The 22,694-nt window shown below is 44.0% G+C and overlaps 1 protein-coding gene across 1 annotated transcript in view; it reads right to left on the bottom strand.

Moving 5' to 3' along the window:
• Nucleotides 1-22,694, bottom strand: part of helq (helicase, POLQ like) — a 167,878-nt gene that overhangs the window by 51,854 nt on the left and 93,330 nt on the right. The window contains exons 12-13 of the mRNA XM_034191848.1: nt 17,985-18,089; nt 4,972-5,167 (exon numbers count right to left, since the gene is read on the bottom strand). Coding sequence (XP_034047739.1) covers nt 4,972-5,167; nt 17,985-18,089 — 301 coding nt within the window. The remainder of the gene's footprint in view (nt 1-4,971; nt 5,168-17,984; nt 18,090-22,694) is intronic.

Raw genomic sequence — 22,694 nt, 5'->3', positions numbered from 1 at the left:
AAAAAAAAAAATCTAAGAAGTGACGAAGGAAATTAGGAGAGAACGAGAAATACAAACAAGAAAAAAAAAGCTGTTAGCTTAATATATTAGCATGTTCATGGAGATCAGCAAGAGGCTAAACAAATCAGTTTATCATCGGCTATGTCTTGTCGCGTTGTTCCCACGAATCAGCGAAATCCGTGGCTTCTTTCACCGAAGATAAAAACTTCCTCTTACCATCATCAATCACAACGAACAGTCTGGCTGGGTACCGTAAGGCAGGCTTGAGGCCCATATCGTAAAGCCTCTTCATCACGCTTCGGTAAAGTGTGCGCTGCTGCAAAACCTCTGGGCTGTAGTCCTCCACGATATGGACAGGAACATCCTTGTATTTCAGCTTACCACGAAGTTTTCGGGACCCACGCACCACCATTTCCCGAGTTTTAAAACTGTGGAAACAGATCACAACAGGTCGTGGCCTATCTGACGGGCCAGGTTTAGCAGCTAACGTGCGATGAGCCCTGTCCAGCTCTGGGAGAGATGGCAAAATGTCTGTGCCAAGCATATCAAACAGCAGCTGAGAAAAAAAGACAGTTGGCATGGAACCTTCAATGTTTTCTGGCAGGCCAATTATTCGAATGTTGTTCCTACGGCTTCGGCTTTCCAGATCCACCAGCTTAGCCTTCAGCTTAGCATTCTCCGCGGCCATAGCAGCAACAGTAGCCTGAATGCTCAACAGCTCAGAGCTATTGCCGTTTGCAAAATCCTCCAAACTGGAAATACGTTGTGTGTGATCATTGACCATTAACTGAACAGTGTCCAGTTTGGCCTCGTACCTGGCGTAGGTGTCCCTTATTTCAGTCAAAAGTTCGCTCTTGTGCTCTGCTAGCTTCGTGGTTAACAAGGCCGTAATCGTGCTAGTTAGGCTAGCGGAATCTTCGCGTTCCTGGTCTTCTTTCTCATTTCTGTTCCTCCTCGACATTTTCAAATACATCACGTGCAAAGCGGTCTAATGTATGAAAGAAAAAGGAAAACTCTGAACAAAGATGAAGTCAAAGTAGGCAAATGATCAAAAAGAAGTTATGAAAGTTCAGGAGCACTAAACAAACACGTCTACTCCACAGGGCGGTCCATCAGAAGTCCGTTCAAACTGCTTTTTTATCAATCCTGTGAATCACTAAACTAGTATTTAGTTGTATAACCACAGTTTTTCATGATTTCTTCACATCTATGAGGCATTAATTTTGTTGGTTTGGAACCAAGATTTTGCTGGTTTACTAGTGTGCTTGGGGTCATTGTCTTGTTGAAACACCCATTTCCAGGGCATGTCCTCTTCAGCATAAGGCAACATGACCTCTTCAAGTATTTTGACATATCCAAACTGATCTATGATACCTGGTATGTGATATATAGGCCCAACACCATAGTAGGAGAAACATGCCCATATCATGATGCTTGCACCACCATGCTTCACTGTCTTCACTGTGAACTGTGGCTTGAATTCAGAGTTTGGGGGTCGTCTCACAAACTGTCTGCGGCCCTTGGACCCAAAAAGAACAATTTTACTCTCACCAGTCCACAAAATATTCCTCCATTTCTCTTTAGGCCAGTTGATGTGTTCTTTGGCAAATTGTAACCTCTTCTGCACATGTCTTTTATTTAACAGAGGGACTTTGCGGGGGATTCTTGCAAATAAATTAGCTTCACACAGGCGTCTTCTAACTGTCACAGCACTTACAGGTAACTCCAGACTGTCTTTGATCATCCTGGAGCTGATCAATGGGTGAGCCTTTGCCATTCTGGTTATACTTCTATCCATTTTGATGGTTGTTTTCCGTTTTCTTCCACGCGTCTCTGGTTTTTTTGTCCATTTAAAGCATTGGAGATCATTGTAGATGAACAGCTTATAATTTTTTGCACCTGCGTATAAGTTTTCCCCTCTCCAATCAACTTTTTAATCAAACTACGCTGTTCTTCTGAACAATGTCTTGAACGTCCCATTTTCCTCAGGCTTTCAAAGAGAAAAGCATGTTCAACAGGTGCTGGCTTCATCCTTAAACACCTGATTCACACCTGTTTGTTCCACAAAATTGACAAACTCACTGACTGAATGTCACATTACTATTATTGTGAACACCCCCTTTTCTACTTTTTTTTTACTAATAGCCCAATTTCATAGTCTTAACAGAATGCTTGGTCTTGTTGGATTTGTGAGAATCTACTGAATCTACTGGTACCTTGTTTCCCATGTAACAATAAGAAATATACTCAAAACCTGGATTCATCTTTTTAGTCACATAGCACTACTATTATTCTGAACACTACTGCAGATTAAGTGCATAATGAAGAGTCATACAAACTTGGTTTCATGTGGTACCTTGAATGTTTAACCGAGCCCAAATTTTGGGACCCTTTTAGGACCGTCTGGCACCCCCCTTGCAGAGGACAAAATGTCTGGCAAAGGTAAATTTAAATATTGTATAACACACATATCCATTTGGTGCAGCTTTTTTGTGGTACTTAATCTAGCCAAATGTTACCATTGCCAGAAAAAGGGTTCATTTTTGGGGGTGTCTGGCAGGGCCAATGCAGCAGAAATTTTGTCTAGCGTTACTCATTATACATTTAATACATAATGAAGTTTTATACAAACTTGGTTTCATGTGGTACCTTGAATGTTTAACCAAGCCCAAATTTTGGGACCCTTTTAGGGGTGTCTGGCACACCCCTTGCAGAGGACAAAATGTCTGGCAAGGGCTGTTTCAATGACTGTGTACTATGCCGGTTCAGACTACATTGGTATTTTGTGGTACCTCCTTCATTTGATCCAGCGCATTTTTTTGATCCCCTATTTAGGGTCCCAGGGGTCAGATGCAGCAGGGGGTCCCCCGGCAGACATTCATTTCTGCATGTCATATAACACAAAGTACAAGATCCTGACCTCAGATATTGGTACCTCGTTCGTTTGACCAAAATGCTCTGGGCTGCCGGTCTATTAGCGGTACCTGGCTCTTGAATCTGCCAGAATATTTCTATGTATGTTCTCCAGTCTTAGATCTAGTAAACTCTCCGTCTTCATTCCCAGACTATTTCAACTGCCAGTCAGCTCCATGGGCAGCCACCTGGTTCCAGTTTCCAGACCTGTTCCAGCCCGTGCCTTCTGATTCCAGTGACCTCCTTCCATTTCATAATTCCATTTATTCCTGTGCTCATTATTTCAATAAACTGTTGCTCCTTTTACGCCCTCTCAGTTTCCTGTATTTGTTGGGTCAAATTTGGTTCTCCACAGCTCGGCCGTAACTCTTCCTGACTGATTCCGCATGACCACTCTCATGATGACCGTCCTGGCTGATTCCGGCTGACTGCTCTCATGATGAACATCCTGACTGATTCCGCGTGACCGCTCTCACGACGAACATCTTGACTGAGTCCACCTAACCGCTCTCATGATAAAATCTTGATTCTGCCGGACCGCTATCATGATAAAATCCTGATTCCGCCTGACCGCTGTCATGAAAAACATCCTGACTGATTCTGCCTGACCGCTTTCATGATAAACGTCCTGACTGATTCCGCCTGACCGCTTTCATGATAAACGTCTTGACTGATTCCGCCTAAGCACTCTCATGATGAACGTCCTGACTGATTCCGCATAACCACTCTCATGATGAATGTCCTGATTGATTCTGCATGACCGCTCTCTTGATGAACGTCCTGACTCAGTCCACCTGACCGCTCTCATGATAAAATCCTGATTCCGCCTGACTGCTGTTATGATAAACATCATGACTAATTCCGCCTGACCGCTGTCATGAAACACATCCTGACTGATTCCGCCTGACCGCTGTCATGATGAACATCCTGACCGATTCCGCCTGACCGCTCTCATGATGAACATCCTGACCGATTCCGCCTGACCGCTCTCATGATGAACATCCTGACCGATTCCACCTGACTGCTCTCATGATGAACATCCTGACCGATTCCACCTGACTGCTCTCATGATGAAAGTCCTGATTTTTTCCTGACCACTCTCATGATAAACATCCTGACTGATTCAGCCTGACCGCTCTCATGATGAACATCCTGACTGATTCTGCCTGACCACTGTCATGATAAACTTCCTGACTGATTCAGCCTGACCGCTCTCATGAAGAACAGCCTGACTGATTCCGCCTGACTGCTCTCATGATGAGCGTCCTGATTCTGCCTGACTGTTCTCATTCTAAATGTCCTGATTATGCCTAACTGCTCTCATGATAACCGTTCTGATTGATTCCCCCGACCGCTTTCTTGACAAACGTCCTGACTGATTCAGCCTGACTGCTCTCATTCTAAACATCCTGACTGATTCCTAGCAATCATATTAAAGTCTGCAGTGTGAATAATTTAATACAAGCGAGGCAGTGCTTCAGGGGCAAGACCTATCGCTGTTAGACTCCATTAAACTGGTGAAGTAGTGTAGCAGCCTGACCTGGGGTCTGGGTGTCACTGCAGGATGTGATTTCAGGAAAAGTCTGTTACTTACAAGTTGGGATAACGACCACATTTCCAAGATTCAAGAAGTCGGCTGATTCCCTCAGAGTGTCAATGATCCTCCTCCTCCTCTGAGTCTCACTAAGTAACCATTCATTTGACACAAAGTTATTCCAGCAGGACCCAAGCATCCTCCAAAGAGACCTGGTACCGAAGACATCCAGTCCTCACCTTAGGTCACTGGTTAGAGTCCAAGTCTCACAACCCTAAAAACTTGAACCTTTGTTCTCCTTTAAAGTTGTCAGCATCATCAAACACTTGTTATGTTTGACCTCATGACTCGATATAGGTGACAGGAATAAAAGCGCAGTCAGTACAATCCTGTGGTGCAAGAAGGAAAAGGAAAAACACTTGCTATGCTGGGCTTGGTGTCTGTGAACAGGCTTAGGCACTGATGTCCTGTTAGTGTCAGGTGAAGTGAGCATGGTGCTTGGCTGAGGCCTGGGGCTGACTTGCCTTTGTAGGTGGCTCTTCCCAGCTTGGTGACTTGCAAACTTTGTGCGGCGGCAGTGATTAGGCCCTTCTCTCTGAGCAACTCCACACTCTCCTCCACACTCTGCCACATGCTCTTGTCCACACACAGCTGCTTCTCTTGAACAGACAGCAGAGTTCCACGCAAAACCTCCCGGATCTCTTCCAAAGACGAGGTCATCTGGACAACGAGCACAAACATCAGCGTTCACACTTTGCCCACTAGGTGGGAAAACACACACACAAACAGCCACGTGGCACACAGAAACTTGCTACTTCAGGAACACACAGCAAGTCGACCCCCTGAGGTCATAGGGTTCAGTCGCCAGGATCAGAAGTATCTGTTCAGCCACACTGTCTTCATTCCTCAGTAGGCTTCAAATCAAATCCAGATATCTCCATTTGTCTCCATCCTGGACAAAATCCAAGTGATGTCACCCATAGGTTTTCTATCCAGACCTGGAACAGCTAAGCTAATAGGCTAACCTCGGTTTGAGTGTTTACAACCCCTGGCAATAATTATGGACTCACCGGCCTCGGAGGATGTTCATTCAGTTGTTTAATTTTGTAGAAAAAAAGCAGATCACAGACATGATAGAAAACTAAAGTAATTTCAAATGGCAACTTTCTGGCTTTAAGAAACACTAAGAAATCAGGATAAATAATTGTGGCAGTCAGTAACGGTTGCTTTTTTAGACCAAGCAGAGGAAAAAATATGGAATCACTCAATTCTGAGGAAAAAAATATGGAATCACCCTGTAAATTTTCATCCCCAAAACTAACACCTGCATCAAATCAGATCTGCTCGTTAGTCTGCATCTAAAAAGGAGTGATCACACCTTGGAGAGCTGTTGCACCAAGTGGACTGACATGAATCATGGCTCCAACATGAGAGATGTCAATTGAAACAAAGGAGAGGATTATCAAACTCTTAAAAGAGGGTAAATCATCATGCAATGTTGCAAAAGATGTTGGTTGTTCAGTCAGCTGTGTCTAAACTCTGGACCAAATACAAACAACATGGGAAGGTTGTTAAAGGCAAACATACTGGTAGACCAAGGAAGACATCAAAGCGTCAAGACAGAAAACTTAAAGCAATATGTCTCAAAAATCGAAAATGCACAACAAAACAAATGAGGAACGAAAGGGAGGAAACTGGAGTCAACGTCTGTGACCGAACTGTAAGAAACCGCCTAAAGGAAATGGGATTTACATACAGAAAAGCTAAACGAAAGCCATCATTAACACCTAAACAGAAAAAAACAAGGTTACAATGGGCTAAGGAAAAGCAATCGTTGACTGTGGATGACTGGATGAAAGTCATATTCAGTGATGAATCTTGAATGTGCATTGGGCAAGGTGATGATGCTGGAACTTTTGTTTGGTGCCGTTCCAATGAGATTTATAAAGATGACTGCCTGAAGAGAACATGTAAATTTCCACAGTCATTGATGATATGGGGCTGCATGTCAGGTAAAGGCACTGGGGAGATGGCTGTCATTACATCATCAATAAATGCACAAGTTTATGTTGATATTTTGGACACTTTTCTTATCCCATCAATTGAAAGGATGTTTGGGGATGATGAAATCATTTTTCAAGATGATAATGCATCTTGCCATAGAGCAAAAACTGTGAAAACATTCCTTGCAAAAAGACACATAGGGTCAATGTCATGGCCTGCAAATAGTCCGGATCTTAATCCAATTGAAAATCTTTGGTGGAAGTTGAAGAAAATGGTCCATGACAAGGCTCCAACCTGCAAAGCTGATCTAGCAACAGCAATCAGAGAAAGTTGGAGCCAGATTGATGAAGAGTACTGTTTGTCACTCATTAAGTCCATGCCTCAGAGACTGCAAGCTGTTATAAAAGCCAGAGGTGGCGCAACAAAATACTAGTGATGTGTTGGAGCGTTCTTTTGTTTTTCATGATTCCATCATTTTTTCCTCAGAATTGCGTGAGTCCATATTTTTTTTCCCTCTGCTTGGTCTAAAAAAGTAACCGTTACTGACTGCCACAATTATTTTTCCTGATTTCTTATAGTGTTTCTTAAAGCCAGAAAATTGCCATTTGAAATGACTTTAGTTTTGTGTCATGTCTGTGATCTGATTATTTCTACAAAATTAAACAACTGAATGAACATCCTCCAAGGCCGGTGATTCCATCATTTTTGCCAGGGGTTGTATTAAATCATATTTTTGGGGATTGTGCTGTGGTTTTTCATAACAGTTTACTTTGTTGTGGACATTAAAATTTATGAGTCACTTATTTCCTCAGTAATCGTGCATTAAGTGGACCTAATGGATGAAGCTACCAATAACTGCTACTGTCGTTAGCATACAAAATTAAATAGCACACGAGTTGGACTAAGTGTGAATATTACAGCAGAGACGTCTTAGATGATCCATTAGGATGTTTCACCACAACAAGAAAGATTATTTCAGGTGTTTGTAATAAATTACTATAAACAAACAGACACAACAACAGCTAGCCGAAGTGTGGACACTGCCGGGGGCTGTCACTCAATGTGACCATGCCCCTATTTTTACACAACTCTTAAAACATTTCTTAAAACATCTTAAACTAAGAAATTAGAAAGAAATTCACTCTTGTCCAGTTGCCATGGGGGAAACTATCTATAGAGACCAAACTGTTTTTTTTTTTTGACCCAGGCTGCTCTAAAATTGGTCATTTTAACACTGATTTGAATGGGAACCTGCTGACTTTAGAAGCCAGCCTCAAGTGGTCAGTCAAGGTACTGCAACTTCTTTTTCTTCCTGGTGGGCTTCACCTGAGACCGCTGAAGTTTACTGCTTTATAGTTACGTGGTGAAGAAACCAGATCAAATCGAGGCTCAAGTCTCTGTGTGTCTTCTGGCAACCTGGAGCTGTGTCTGTGTCGTTCTTCTCTGGCCCAAATGCTGTGCTTGATTCAGGTGCAGTTTCCCCAGCAGGTGGAGCTACCGCAGGACCTGGAGGACGGTGTTCACTCTCAGGCCTGGTTAAACTCACTTTCCTCTTGTGTGACATCTGAAACAGTCTGTGTTTATGTCTTTGAAGAGGAACTTAGGGAGGTGATGGTCTAGTGGTTAAACATGGGGGCTTGAGACCAGAGAATCCTCAGCTCAAACCCCAGCAAGACCAGACAATGACTAAGGGCAAGGTCCTTAATCCCCATGATGCTCCGGGGCGTGTAGTGGGCGCCATGTATGGGAGCACCCTGACATCGGTGTGTGTGTGTGTGTGTGAATGTGAGAGAGAGCGAGAGAGGGTGAATGTGAGGCATCACTGTAAAGTGCTTTGAGCTTCTGACAGATGAAAAAGCGCACTCCCAACTTTACACCGGTGAACCCTGTAACTCACGCATGCATAACTCACGTTATGGCTTTACTCACGGTCAATTTGTGGACCCCAAACCGGTCAACCTCATTAACTCACGGTTTCAGATAACTCGTGGTTCCATTTCGTGGACCCCAACTTGCACAAATTAAAGTAGACCTGCATTGAAATAAATGCAGTCAGATCTTTGGACCAAAAAATGACTTATATTTCCACATAAGATCCTTCTGAATGTAGTAAAGTAAATCTGCAAACCCAGATCTGTCCTTCAACAGAGAAATCTTAGTTTAAAAATGAGAAATTTACAGCTAAAAGTTAGCCCTCCGCAAAACTGTCATCACATCCGGGATGCTGCCAAGACGTCAGAGAGAAGACCCTATCCCAGCATGCATTGCACGCGCCAACTATAATTTGTGAATTCACGTCAGTTTGCATCTCTTACAAAAGCACCTTTTCATTGTCTTATATGGAAGGATCGACTTTTTTTAAAACTTCATATTGTGTTGCGGTACGCTTGGTGAGTACACATTTCTTTTATTTTTGGGGACTTTTTCATACGCCCATTTGATTGAGTGGTGTCGCATTTAAAATCTACTGTCTTTAGCCTCCGGTGTTACCGTTGCAGGGTACGGATGTGGGACCCACAAAGAAACCAAGTCATTAAAAAGATATAAAGCTCTCTAAGTGGCCACGGAGCTCTGCGGCTGCGATTACTGAGACCGTGCGGCGCTGTGTATTTTTCCGCAAGAGGGCTGCCGGAGCGCTCCACATCAAAACAGCAAGTGTAGTTTCTGGACTTGTTGCCAAGTTGGCCACACCTCCATTCAGTAGACAGGGAGGTGGTGCCGGCTGCACAGCAGACACGGGGGCGGTGTGAGTGGCCCGCTGCGGTGTTTACGAGCCCTCAGACTTGCTAAGTGCATCAGAGGCAGTGAGAGCGAGGGTCGGGGAAGAACGTCGCCCGCTGTCGATGTCGCCGCTGATCTGAGCATGTATCATGTATCAGAGCTGTATCTCACATTCACTGCAGCTTACTTTTGGATGTTGAAACCAGGACGTGTATAACAGTAACATTACTAACAGATAAAATCAATTTCAATTGAGAAATAGCTTGTATTGCATTCACTCAATGCGTGGGATCGCACTGAAGGCACTAGCACTCCGTCTTCTCCCTCACGTCACGGCAATGTCCCGGATGTACAAACAGTTTTCACGGAGGGCCAAATTTTAGCTGCAAATTTTTAAACAAAGATTTCTCTGCTGAATTACAAATTTGGGCTTACAGATTTACTTTACTGCATTCAGAAGGGTCTTATAAATACATATCAGCTATTTCTTTCTGAGACCACATTTATTTCAAAGCAGGTCTACTTTAACGAGATTCACCTGTAAATGGACTCAGTCACTATTCTTGGACTCCCCTTGCTGGCCAAAAGCCTAACTGCAAGCCCAGGTAATTACTAATTTTATTCACAGTAAATCAAACTTCCACAGGTTTATGATTAAATGTAACCATTTATCTGTGTAACCTGATATCTGTGACTTTTAAACTTTAAAGGTTTGACTGAAAAACATCAGATTTTTGATTTGGATCACTTTTCCTTTTACAGCAACACTGATGTCTGATTTGAACCAACGGTGATTCTGATTTCTAAAATTCACATCATTTATATATCTGGAGAATTTTCAATGTTTTGTTTTCTAATCTTAATTATTCTTTATAGTCTTACATTTTTCCCATTGATTTTTTTTTTAACATGACCAAAACATGAGACAGTGTTGCTGGTTCTATTCCACAACGGTCACAGTTGGGATCCAATTCAGGTTTGAATTTAGCCAGTTTCATGTTTGACCAGTGGAGTCTGTTAACAAGCTTGAATCGGATGACCCTGTTTTAAACAGACTGAAGATGAATAAGCATTATTAATGGCAGAGTGACATACATCTTCAGTGATTACAGTCCCAAGTTCCTCCTCCCACTTTGCTTTGGTACGGGCCAGTGGTTCCACATCATGAGTGTTAATAACACCGTAAAGGTTACCACTGATGCCCTTTGCAGATATATTTGTGTCCAAGATGGTTTGAAGGAGTGAGTCAGCCGTGAGGGGAAGCAGTTGAGTGAGGATGACACAAAGCTGTGGAGTTGAAGATATCTTAAGAGATGAGAGTCAGGAATTTGAAATTTTGTTTTCACTTGTTGGAATGAGGCAAATAGTCCTTCAATATACAAGATATCTTTCAATGACCTCAGGCCATGTGTAGCCCAAACTGGAGAAGAGTCATCACTAATGGAGACAACATACAAATGATTTTGTACTATGGGTGCATGAATGGACAGATTGTTTAAACCAAAAGCTCTTCTGAACTGAGTGAATGTTTTCCCACTGGGTTTGTTGAATACAAACATAATGGTTGAAGAAGAGATAACCTTGAACACAGAGAGGTAGATCGACATGACATCTCTTCGACTTTCAGCCATTTACCACTATTATGGGAGGATAAAGCCAATACAACATTACACGGATGTTAGATGCCTAATAGTAAAGCTGGACGTTTGGAAGAGAAAATCCTCCATGTTCTCTGTGCCGTTGCAGAATATTTCTAGATATGAGGGCGCATTTACTGTTCATATATAGGATGAGTAACTTATCTACATTTTAGAAAAATGTTTTTGTTAAAAATATGGATACAGACCGAAATAAATACAGAAATTTGGCTAAGACATTCATTTTAATTACATTAATTCTGCCCCCTAATGATGTTGGTAATGTAGTCCAGCATGTGAAATCCTGTTTTATACAATCTAGTAATGGAATACAGTGTGTTTTGTACAACCCCAATTCCAATGAAGTTGGGATGTTGTGTGAAATGTAAATAAAAACAGAATACAATGATTTTCAAATCCTCTTCAACCTATATTCAACTGAATCCACCACAAAGACAAGATATTTAATGTTCAAACTGATAAACTTTATTGCTTTTGTGCAAATATTTGTTCATTTTGAAATGGATGCCTGCAACACATTTCAAAAAGCTGGGACAGTGGTATGTTTACCACTGTGTTACATCACCTTTCCTTCTAACAACACTCAATAAGCGTTTGGGAACTGAGGACGACGTGGATGACACACCTGCAGCTGTAAATCATTTCTGATTCTATGAGCAAATGGTTTCATCAGCCAATAGTTCTGAATGTAAATGTGTCATATGGTCCAGCTTCCACATTCTGGAGACATGAAGGCAAAATATCACACAATCCAGACGGGCACACAGACTGCATTAATTAAATCCACATGCTCCACATTAATTAAATCCATCTTTAATTAATGGATTTAATTTAATGTCACGGTGTATGGCAGCACCCTGACATCGGGGTGAATGTGAGGCATTATTGTAAAGCACTTTGAGCGTCTGATGCAGATGAAAAAGTGCTATATAAATGCAGTCCATTTACCATTTTTGTGTAGTACTGAATAAATTCAACTTTGAATAAAACTCTGGTGGTTTCTAAATCCTGAGAGTTGGCACACAGGCATGACACTTTGCCCAAAAGTCATGGAAAAAGTAACAAGAATAACCAAAACTGCTTACTCATGGAAGGAAATGTTGTCTCCCTTCTTCCTCTGTTTGTGCTTAACCAACATGTGCAGCTTTCCAGCATTTTCCACTTCTTTGACGAGATTCTTTGAGCATCACTGCCCACTGAGTTGTCCTGTTCCAAATGCCGACCACGCCCCCTCGCCGGGACACGTCTCAGTGCGACTGCAGACTCGAGTTCTTAAATAGGGCTCTGTGGTGGCTCCAAACCCAGCCTGCCCCCTCTTGGCCCTTTCTGGAATACTTTACACACCACTGCAGTAGAGTAACAAGTCATTTTGCTCCACGGGTCAAATAAAATGATGAGGAAAATAAACACACTAAACGCCAACTCAGCTCTCATACACATAGCCATTACCAGCACCACGCCCCCAGAACTCATGGTGAACTCGAGGGCGTGTCCAAGTCGGGGCGTGGTGAACTCGAGGGCGTGTCCAAGTCAGGGCGTGGTGAACACGAGGGCGTGTCCAAGTCAGGGCGTGGTGAACACCAGGGCGTGTCCAAGTCGGGGCGTGGTGAACACGAGGGCGTGTCCAAGTCGGGGCGTGGTGAACTCCAGGGCGTGTCCAAGTCAAGGCGTGGTAAACTCGAGGGCGTGTCCAAGTCGGGGCGTGGTGAACTCGAGGGCGTGTCCAAGTCGGGGCGTGGTGAACTCGAGGGCGTGTCCAAGTCGGGGCGTGGTGAACTCGAGGGCGTGTCCAAGTCGGGGCGTGGTGAACTCAAGGGCGTGTCCAAGTTGGGGAGTGGTGAACTCAGGGGAAATCTAAGATGTCTGCCACTTCTTCTTATATTTTTTTTTTAAAGTTACAGAAGCAGTATCACCTGGTTTTCTTTCACGTCCACTGATCAAAACTAAAAACTGTTTTTTTGCAACAGACAACTACAAAACTACACTCAACATGATTGCACCACCTGTGTTAAAACTGCGCTCTCCCAAATCACAGTCACCTTGGTTCAATGATTATATGCGTGACCTCAAGCATAAAGCAAGAGGTCTAGAACGGAAATGGCGTCGTTAAAATTAGAAGTATTCCACCTTGCATGGCGTGATGCTATCTTAGACTATAAGAGATCTGTGAGAAAAGTATCCAACCTTATTATTTAAAAAAAAAACCATATGGATTTGAATCACGTGCAATTAAATCAGCCAAGCTTGAACCCTCGTGGGCATGCGAGAGTTTTTTCACACCTGTCGGTGACGTCATTCACCTGTGAGCACGCCTTGTGGAAGGAGTGGTCCAGCCCCCTCGTCGGAATTCCTTTGTCTGAGAAGTTGCTGAGAGACTGGCGCTGTGTTTGATCAAAATTTTTTCCAAAACTGTGAGGCACATCCGAGTAGACACCATTCGACAAATTAAGCTGGTTTTCGGTGAAAATTTTAATGGCTGATGAGAGATTTTGGATTGTTTCTATCGCTGTAAGGACTTCCCACGGAGTGGGACGTCGCGCAGCGCTCCGAGGCGACATCGTCATCCTGTTTCAAGCTGAAAACCTCCTAATTTAAGCCTCTGTTGACCCAGGACGTCGTGAGAGAACAGAGAACTTTCAGAAGAGGTCGGAATCAGCAGTTTATCCGGACATTCCACTGTTAAAGGAGATTTTTTTTAATGAAAGACGTGCGGACGGATTGGCGCGTCAGGTCACAGCCGGCGCGGCATGCCCGCCACAGGAAAAATACCTCCGTTGGAAGCCTTAAGGACAAGTTGGAACATGCCCTGCTGTTAAACAATTTCTCAGATACTCACTCAACTGAAAGCCACCAAAAGCTACCTGGATTTTACAAATGGTTATCAACACGGAGGTGTTTTTCCTGTGGCGGGTGCGCCGCGCTGGCTGCGAGCCGACGCGCCAATCCGTCCGCACGTCTTTCATTTAAAAAAAATCTCCTTTAACAGTGGAATTGTTGTGGCTGGCGTGCCTGGCTGGCTTTTGTTTGTCTTTTGTTTCTGTCTTTTGGTTTTCCTTCCAGGTGGTGCGCATTTGGGACTGAGTGGCTGTGTGGCTGAGTTACCAGAAAATTTTGATCAAGCACAGTGCCAGTCTCTCAGGAGCTTCTCAGACAATGAAAATCCAATGAGGGGGCTGGACCACTCCTTCCACAAGGCCTGCTCACAGGCGAATGACGTCACCAACAGGCGTGAAAAAACTCACGCATGCGCATGAGGGTTCAAGCTTGGCTGATGTAATCATAAGTGGTTCAAATCCATATAGTTTTTAAAAAAATAAAACTGTCGTTTTCTTTTCTAATAGACCTCGTAAACATGCAATATTGGCTACAAAGTGGACCTACTACGCTGATTTGATCAACAAAAACAAGCATAACTCAAAGTTCTTGTTCGACACTGTGGCAACACTTATTCATGGACAACCACCTGTAGTTCGCTCTACTTTTACAGCACAAGATTTCCTGGATTACTTTGAGAAGAAAATAGAAGACATCAGGTTAAACATATCCCAGCATGCCTTAACCCAGCCACTACACCCTGCTATTGAGGTGGGCGCCACTACTGATGTATTACCTAGATTTACAGAATTTGACAGTATCTCACTAGGCATGCTGACAAAACTCGTAACGTTAACAAAAAGCACAACCTGTTTACTTGATCCTATACCAACAAAACTGTTTAAGGACCTGTGGTCCACTCTTGGGCCGACTGTGCTGGAAATTATTAATCTTTCTTTAACTTCTGGATCTGTTCCTAAATGTTTCTAATCTGCAGTGATTAAACCATTACTTAAGAAACCTAATCTTGACCCTAGTGTATTGACAAACTATTGGCTGATATCAAATCTATCATTTTGCTCTAAAATTCTGGAAAAAGTGGTGTCACGGCAGCTCGTGGACTATCTTACTGAGAATAATCTCTTTGAGCCACTGCAGTCTGCTTTTAGAAAATATCATTCCACAGAGACGGCTCTCACTAAAGTGGTGAATGATCTTCTGCTTACAATGGATTCGGACACCACTACGGTTCTGGTGCTGTTAGATCTCAGTGCTGCATTTGATACAGTGGATCATCATATTCTACTTGATAGGCTGGAAAACCATTTTGGGATTACTGGGTGTGCCCTTGCATGGCTGCAGTCGTTCTCACTGTGTTTTGTACAGTAACACTACCTCTAACCTTAGTGACATGAAATTTGGGGTTCCACAGGGGTCTGTCTTAGGCCCCCTGCTTTTCTCCCTTTATATAGCACCCCTTGGGCACATATTGCGGTGTTTTGGGATTACCTTTCACTGCTATGCAGATGATACTCAGTTATACATGCCAATAACTGCTGGTAATCTCATTCACATAAAATCCTTAGAAGATTGCCTGATTGGACTGAAATGATGGTTCTTGGTCCAGTGAGACATCGGCATCAATTTGACCAGTTAACACGCAGCCTCAGCTCGTGTGTCATACATCACACTGACAAAGTGAGGAACCTTGGGGTAATTTTTGATCCTTCATTGTCCTTTGGCCTCCACATTAGAAATATTACAAGGAGTGCTTTCTTCCACCTGCAAAATATAGCGAAGATTCGTCCCATCCTGTCTATGGCTGATGCTGAGACCCTGATCCATGCATTTATCTCTTCTAGATTGGACTACTACAATGTTCTATTTTCTGGTTTACCGCAGTCTAGCATTAGGGCTCTCCAATTGGTTCAAAATGCTGCAGCCAGACCTTTGACATGAAGCAGAAAGTTGGACCACATTACACCTATTTTGGCATCTCTTCACTGGCTTCCTGTCCTAGTGAGATCAGATTTTAAGGTTCTGCTACTAACCAATAAAATTATTCATGGACTGGCACCTCCCTAACTAGCTGACCTAATTAAACCTTACGTACTGGCCCGGGCTTTACATTCTCAGGGTGCAGGACTACTTTGTGTCCCTAAGGTGAGTAAGAAGTCTGTGGGTTTCTCTTATTGTGTCCCTGTTCTGGGGAATGATCTCCCTGCGTCAATAAAACAGTCAGATTCTGTGGAGATTTTCAAGTCCAGACTTAAGACGCACTTATTTTCCCTTTCATATGGCTAGCATACTGGTACAGTTTTGTTTTACTCTTTTTACTCTTTTAATTCATGTTATTAGTAAACAGAGCGTGCAGTGGCCTCAGCTTTACCTAAATTCTGGGTCTTTTAGTGAAGTTTAGGGCTAGTGGCCGACAATCACCTTCGTATTTCCTGTTTTTCTTGTTGTTTAATGCTGACAGATTATACTGTATTTGTTGTCTTTCTGATGCCTGATTCTGTTTTTTCTCTCTGTTTAAGGTGCAGCTCCATCAAGAGATGGGAGTTGTGTTCGTGTTAGCGATCCTCCTGTCCTGTGCACCAATAGCATTTCTTGAATATTCGTCCGTGAATTGTGTAATTTGTGTCGGTATCATGGTCCAAGCAGAGGGTCACCCCTTTGAGACTGGTCTGCTTGAGGTTTCTTCCTCAGAGGGAGTTTTTTCTTACCACTGTTGCTCTGGGGGTTGGTAAGGTTAGACCGTACCTGTGTGAAGCACTTTGAGGCAACTCTGTTGTGATTTGGCGCTATATAAACGAAAATAAGTTGAAGTTGGACATCTTTCAGATGTACGAGGTCTCTTAGATAATAAACCGACCCTTTTATTATTTTTTTTAACTATATGGATTTGAATGACGTGCGATTACACCAATCATGCTTTAACCCTCGTGCGCATGCGTGAGTTTTTTCACGTGTGTCGGTGACGTCATTTCCCTGTGGGCAGGCCTTGAGTGAGATGTGGTCCCGCCCTCTCGGCTGAATTCCTTTGTTTCACACGCTGCTCGAGACGGCGCGCGTTGCTTTATCAAAATTTTTTCTGGACCTGTGAGGAATATCCGAGTGGACACTATTCGAGAAATTAAGCTGGTTTTCTGTGAAACGTTTAATGGCTGATGAGAGATTATGGGGTGTTTCTGTCGGTGTAAGGACTTCCCACGGAGCGGGACGTCGCGCAGCACTCCCAGGCGACGTTGTCTGGCTGTTTCGAGCTGAAATCATCCTAATTTAAGGTTCTGTTGACCCAGGACGTCGTGAGAGAACAGAGAAGATTCAGAAGAGGCCGGCATGAGGAGTTTATGTGGACATTCTACTGTTAAAGGTCATTTTGTAATGAAAGAACGTGCGCGCAAATTCGCCGAGTCGTTTCCGTGACGACTCGGCAAATCTGTGTGCGCCGCGACCAGAAAAACACCTCCGTGTTGAAAACCATTTGTAAAATTCAGGCGGCTTTTGATGGCTTTCAACAAGTGAGTAACTGAGAAATTGTTTAACAGCTTGGGCATGTTCCAACTTGCCCGTTAAGATTTCCAACGGAGGTGTTTTTCCTGCCGCGACCCCCCGCGGTCGGGTCCAGCCCGACATGCGACTCTGCCCGCACGTTCTTTCATTACAAAATGACCGTTAACAATGGAATGTCCGAATAAACTCCTCATGCCGACTTCTTCTGAAAGTTCTCTGTTCTCTGACGACTTACTGCATCAACAGAGCCTGAAATGTGGAAGTTTTCAACTTGAAACGGCGAGACGCTGCCGCCTCGAAGCGCAGATCGCCGTCAGGCGCCGTGGACCGTCCTTAAAGCGACACTACCAGACCAAAATCTCTCATCAGCCGTTAAAATTTTTACCGAAAACCAGCTGAATTTATTGAATGGTGTCCACTCAGTTGTGCCTTACAGTTTTGAAAAAATTTTTATCAAACAAAGCAACAGTCTCTGAGCCATTCCTAAACAATGAAAATTCGACGAGCGGGTGGACGACTCCTCACTCAAAGACTGCCCACAGGCGAATGACTTAACCGACAGGCGTGAAAAAACTCTCGCATGCCCACGAGGGTTCAAGCATGTCTGATGTAATCACATGTGATTCAAATCCATATGGTTTTTGAAAAAATAATAAGGTCGGATACTTTTCTAATAGACCTCATATATTTGGGATTTTCAGAAAATCCGACTGAATGTGCACAGCACAGTGGTTTCTCCAATTATTCAGGGTACGTTTTCAAGGCTATGAGGTTTTTGCATGTACACACACCACTGCACTGAAAAGAAGACCACAAGCACTTACGTTTAGTCCAATGAGGGACAGGATGAGGCTCAGGATTCCTCTTCCGTCGTCGTGCAGCAGCTGGCTGTGGCACTTCTCCACCGGGGCACAAACGAGGCTTTTGGCCTAGAAACAGAAAGAATTCGATATGAAAGCAACCCCCGTCTACACGCGGTGAAACCAGGTCTGCGTCAAACCAGGTCAAGGGATTAACCACTGAACCATCTTAAAAAAACATCCTGTTAGCCGTGGGAAAGGTACTGGTCTATGTTCCAAGTGAGAGGGTCTGAGCGCAGCACTGTCTTTACCCGACCACGTCATTTGTTGACCCGACCACGTCATTTACTGACCCGACCACGTCATTTGTTGACCCGACCACGTAAAGTGTTGACCCGACCACGTCATTTACTGACCCGACCACGTCATGTGTTGACCCGACCACGTCATTTACTGACCCGACCACGTCATTTACTGACCCGACCACGTCATGTGTTGACCCGACCACGTCATGTGTTGACCCGACCACGTCATTTACTGACCCGACCACGTCATTTACTGACCCGACCACGTCATTTGTTGACCCGACCACGTAAAGTGTTGACCCGACCACGTCATTTACTGACCCGACCACGTCATGTGTTGACCCGACCACGTCATGTGTTGACCCGACCACGTCATTTACTGACCCGACCACGTCATTTACTGACCCGACCACGTCATTTGTTGACCCGACCACGTAAAGTGTTGACCCGACCACGTCACCCGACCACGTCATTTACTGACCCGACCACGTCATGTGTTGACCCGACCACGTCATTTACTGACCCGACCACGTAAAGTGTTGACCCGACCACGTCATTTACTGACCCGACCACGTCATTTACTGACCCGACCACGTCATTTACTGACCCGACCACGTCATTTACTGACCCGACCACGTCATTTGTTGACCCGACCACGTAAAGTGTTGACCCGACCACGTCACCCGACCACGTCATTTACTGACCCGACCACGTCATGTGTTGACCCGACCACGTCATTTACTGACCCGACCACGTAAAGTGTTGACCCGACCACGTCATTTACTGACCCGACCACGTCATTTACTGACCCGACCACGTCATTTACTGACCCGACCACGTCATTTGTTGACCCGACCACGTCATGTGTTGACCCGACCACGTCATGTGTTGACCCGACCACGTCATTTGTTTTGTTTTGATCGTTTATTTGGTCCCCATGGGGGCAATTCAGGTGCAGTCAGCAGTAAAAATTGCATTCATAAAAACACAGCAGAATAAATATACAAAACAAAAACCAAGAAATAAGATGCGAGTCAGTGTAGACTTAAGTGCAACAGTGAGTCCTTAGGTGTTATTAGGGAGAGCAATGGCTGTGGGAATAAAATAGTTTTTTAGTCTGTTGGTTCTGCATCTGGGCATTACCAGGCGTCTGCCCGAGGGCAGAAACTTAAATTGTGGGTGCAGAGGGTGTGCCCAATCCGCCATAATTTTCCTGGCTTTGACACAACCCTTATTTTAAAAAGGTCCATGATGTCCGTGCACTGAGTTCCCATAATTTTACCACATTCCTTGACGATATTACAAAGACGGTTGCGATTCTTAAGGTTCAATAAGTTGAGCCAACACAGGAAGGAAAAGGTTAACACAGACTCCACAAAGCAACTGTAGAACATTTTCATGAAGACACCATCTACGTTGTAGTTCCTACGTTTTTGCAGAAAGTGCATTCTTTGATGCGCCTTACTGCACACTGCATTAACCTGCAATTCAAGAGATAATTTATTGTCAATTTGGGTGCCCAGATACTTATAATTCTCAACATCTATGGGCTTCCCATCAATGGACATTTGATTCAGAACAGGTGGTGTTTTCCTGAAATCAATGTGCATTTCTTTAGTTTTATCCACATTTATATATAGAGAGGATGAATGGCACCACTCTAAAAAGTCCAGCAAGACCAAAGTATGGTCTGTGGAGTCATCACCGTGCAGAAGGGACAGGATAACTGAATCATCTGCATATTATCATGTTGGCTTTGACAGAGATTAGTATAAAGAACAAACAAAGGGGATAAAATGCAGCCCTGAGGGACTCCAGTGGATGATACAACAGCATCGGAGAGAGTTTCATTAACTCTGACTCTCTGCAATCTGTTAAAAAGTCAATAATCCATAAAATTAGGCCAACATCAATATTCATGTCTCTTAATCGCTCTGCCAATACATTACTGGGCTCATCATGTATTGACCCGACCCCGTCATTTATTGACCCGACCCCGTCATTTATTGACCCGACCCCGTCATTTATTGACCCTACCCCGTCATGTATTGACCCGACCCCGTCATGTATTGACCCGACCCCGTCATTTATTGACCGTACCCCGTCATTTATTGACCCGAGCCCGTCATTTATTGACCCGACCACTTCATTTATTGACCCTACCCCGTCATGTATTGACCCGACCCCGTCATGTATTGACCCGACCCCGTCATTTATTGACCGTACCACGTCATTTATTGACCCGACCACTTCATTTATTGACCCTACCCCGTCATGTATTGACCCGACCCCGTCATTTATTGACCCGACCCCGTCATGTATTGACCCGACCACTTCATTTATTGACCCGACCCCGTCATGTATTGACCCGACCCCGTCATTTATTGACCCGACCCCGTCATTTATTGACCCGACCCCGTCATTTATTGACCCGACCCCGTCATTTATTGACCCGACCCCGTCATTTATTGACCCGACCCCGTCATTTATTGACCCGACCCCGTCATGTATTGACCCGACCCCGTCATTTATTGACCCGACCCCGTCATTTATTGACCGACCCCGTCATTTATTGACCCGACCACTTCATTTATTGACCCTACCCCGTCATGTATTGACCCGACCCCGTCATGTATTGACCCGACCCCGTCATTTATTGACCCGACCCCGTCATGTATTGACCCGACCCCGTCATTTATTGACCGTACCACGTCATTTATTGACCCGACCCCGTCATTTATTGACCCGACCACTTCATTTATTGACCCTACCCCGTCATGTATTGACCCGACCCCGTCATGTATTGACCCGACCACGTCATTTATTGACCCGACCCCGTCATTTATTGACCCGACCCCGTCATGTATTGAACCGAACACTTCATTTATTGAACCGAACACTTCATTTATTGAACCGAACACTTCATTTTACACATTTGTGTAGAATTTAGTTTTTTAAAATTGTGCAATTATTAACTACAATAAATTAGTTGCCATGAATGGGAAGAGGAAACAAAAGGTTCTACAAGGTCAAAATAATCTGTCTAAAAACTTGAGGGTGAGACCAACGTGAGTTAGCTTCCAAGCTAGAGGAAAACATCGAACATGCTAGCATGGACATTAGCTTGTGTCTGAAGAACATCACAGAGGAGATATGAAGCCTGAAATCTGAGATGAAGGGGGATTTCAGTGCATTTGGTGAAGCTCTAACCCATGGGTTAAAGCAATAAATTTTCATCTGACTGAAATTTTTTCCTGGCAAAAATCAATGCCAGCAATTCCCTAAAATGTGGAGTAGTGCGGCCACACACTCTTTTTTCCACAATAAATACAACAAACACAATATACAGTATACAAATCTATTCTTAACAGCCTCTAACGACAGACAGAGAAAGCATAAAAAGAACGCAAAACCTGAACATAAAGGTACATAAAAGGGTGGTGGGGGTGTAGTCTTGATTGTGGGGGGTCTGGGGGTGCCCCCCCCCCCACAGAACATTTTTTAAAGACCAAGTCAAATTTTGTATATTCTGGTTATTTTTAATGGGTATGAAGCCCTCTGAAACAAATAAAACTCACTATACACAGAGAGAGAGACGCTCAGATACACACACACACAGACACTCAGATACACACAGAGAGAGATGCTCAGATACACACAGAGACACTCAGATACACAGAGACAGATACACACAGAGAGAGACACTCAGATACACACACAGACGCTCAGATACACACACACACAGACATTCTGATACACACACCGAGAGACGCTCAGATACACACACAGACGCTCAGATACACACAGAGAGAGACGCTCAGATACACACAGAGAGAGACGCTCAGATACACACAGAGAGAGACATTCAGATACACACAGAGAGAGAGACGCTCAGATACACACACACACACACAGACATTCTGATATACACCAAGAGACGCTCAGATACACACACAGACGCTCAGATACACACACACACAGACATTCTGATACGCACACCGAGAGACGCTCAGATACACACACAGACGCTCAGATACACACAGCGAGAGACGCTCAGATACACACACAGAGAGAGACATTCAGATACACACAGAGAGAGACATTCAGATACACACAGAGAGAGAGACGCTCAGATACACACACACACACACAGACATTCTGATATACACCAAGAGATGCTCAGATACACACACACACAGACATTCTGATATACACCAAGAGACGCTCAGATACACACACAGACGCTCAGATACACACACACACAGACATTCAGATACACACACAGACATTCAGATACACACACAGACATTCAGATACACACACAGACGCTCAGATACACACACAGACATTCAGATACACACACAGACGCTCAGATACACACAGAGAGAGACATTCAGATACACACACACACACACAGACATTCTGATAA

Source organism: Thalassophryne amazonica, chromosome 17, assembly GCF_902500255.1.
Source record: "Thalassophryne amazonica chromosome 17, fThaAma1.1, whole genome shotgun sequence".
Lineage (NCBI taxonomy): Eukaryota > Metazoa > Chordata > Actinopteri > Batrachoidiformes > Batrachoididae > Thalassophryne > Thalassophryne amazonica.
Note: the sequence above shows the minus strand (reverse complement) of the source record. Positions and strands in the feature narration are given on the sequence as shown.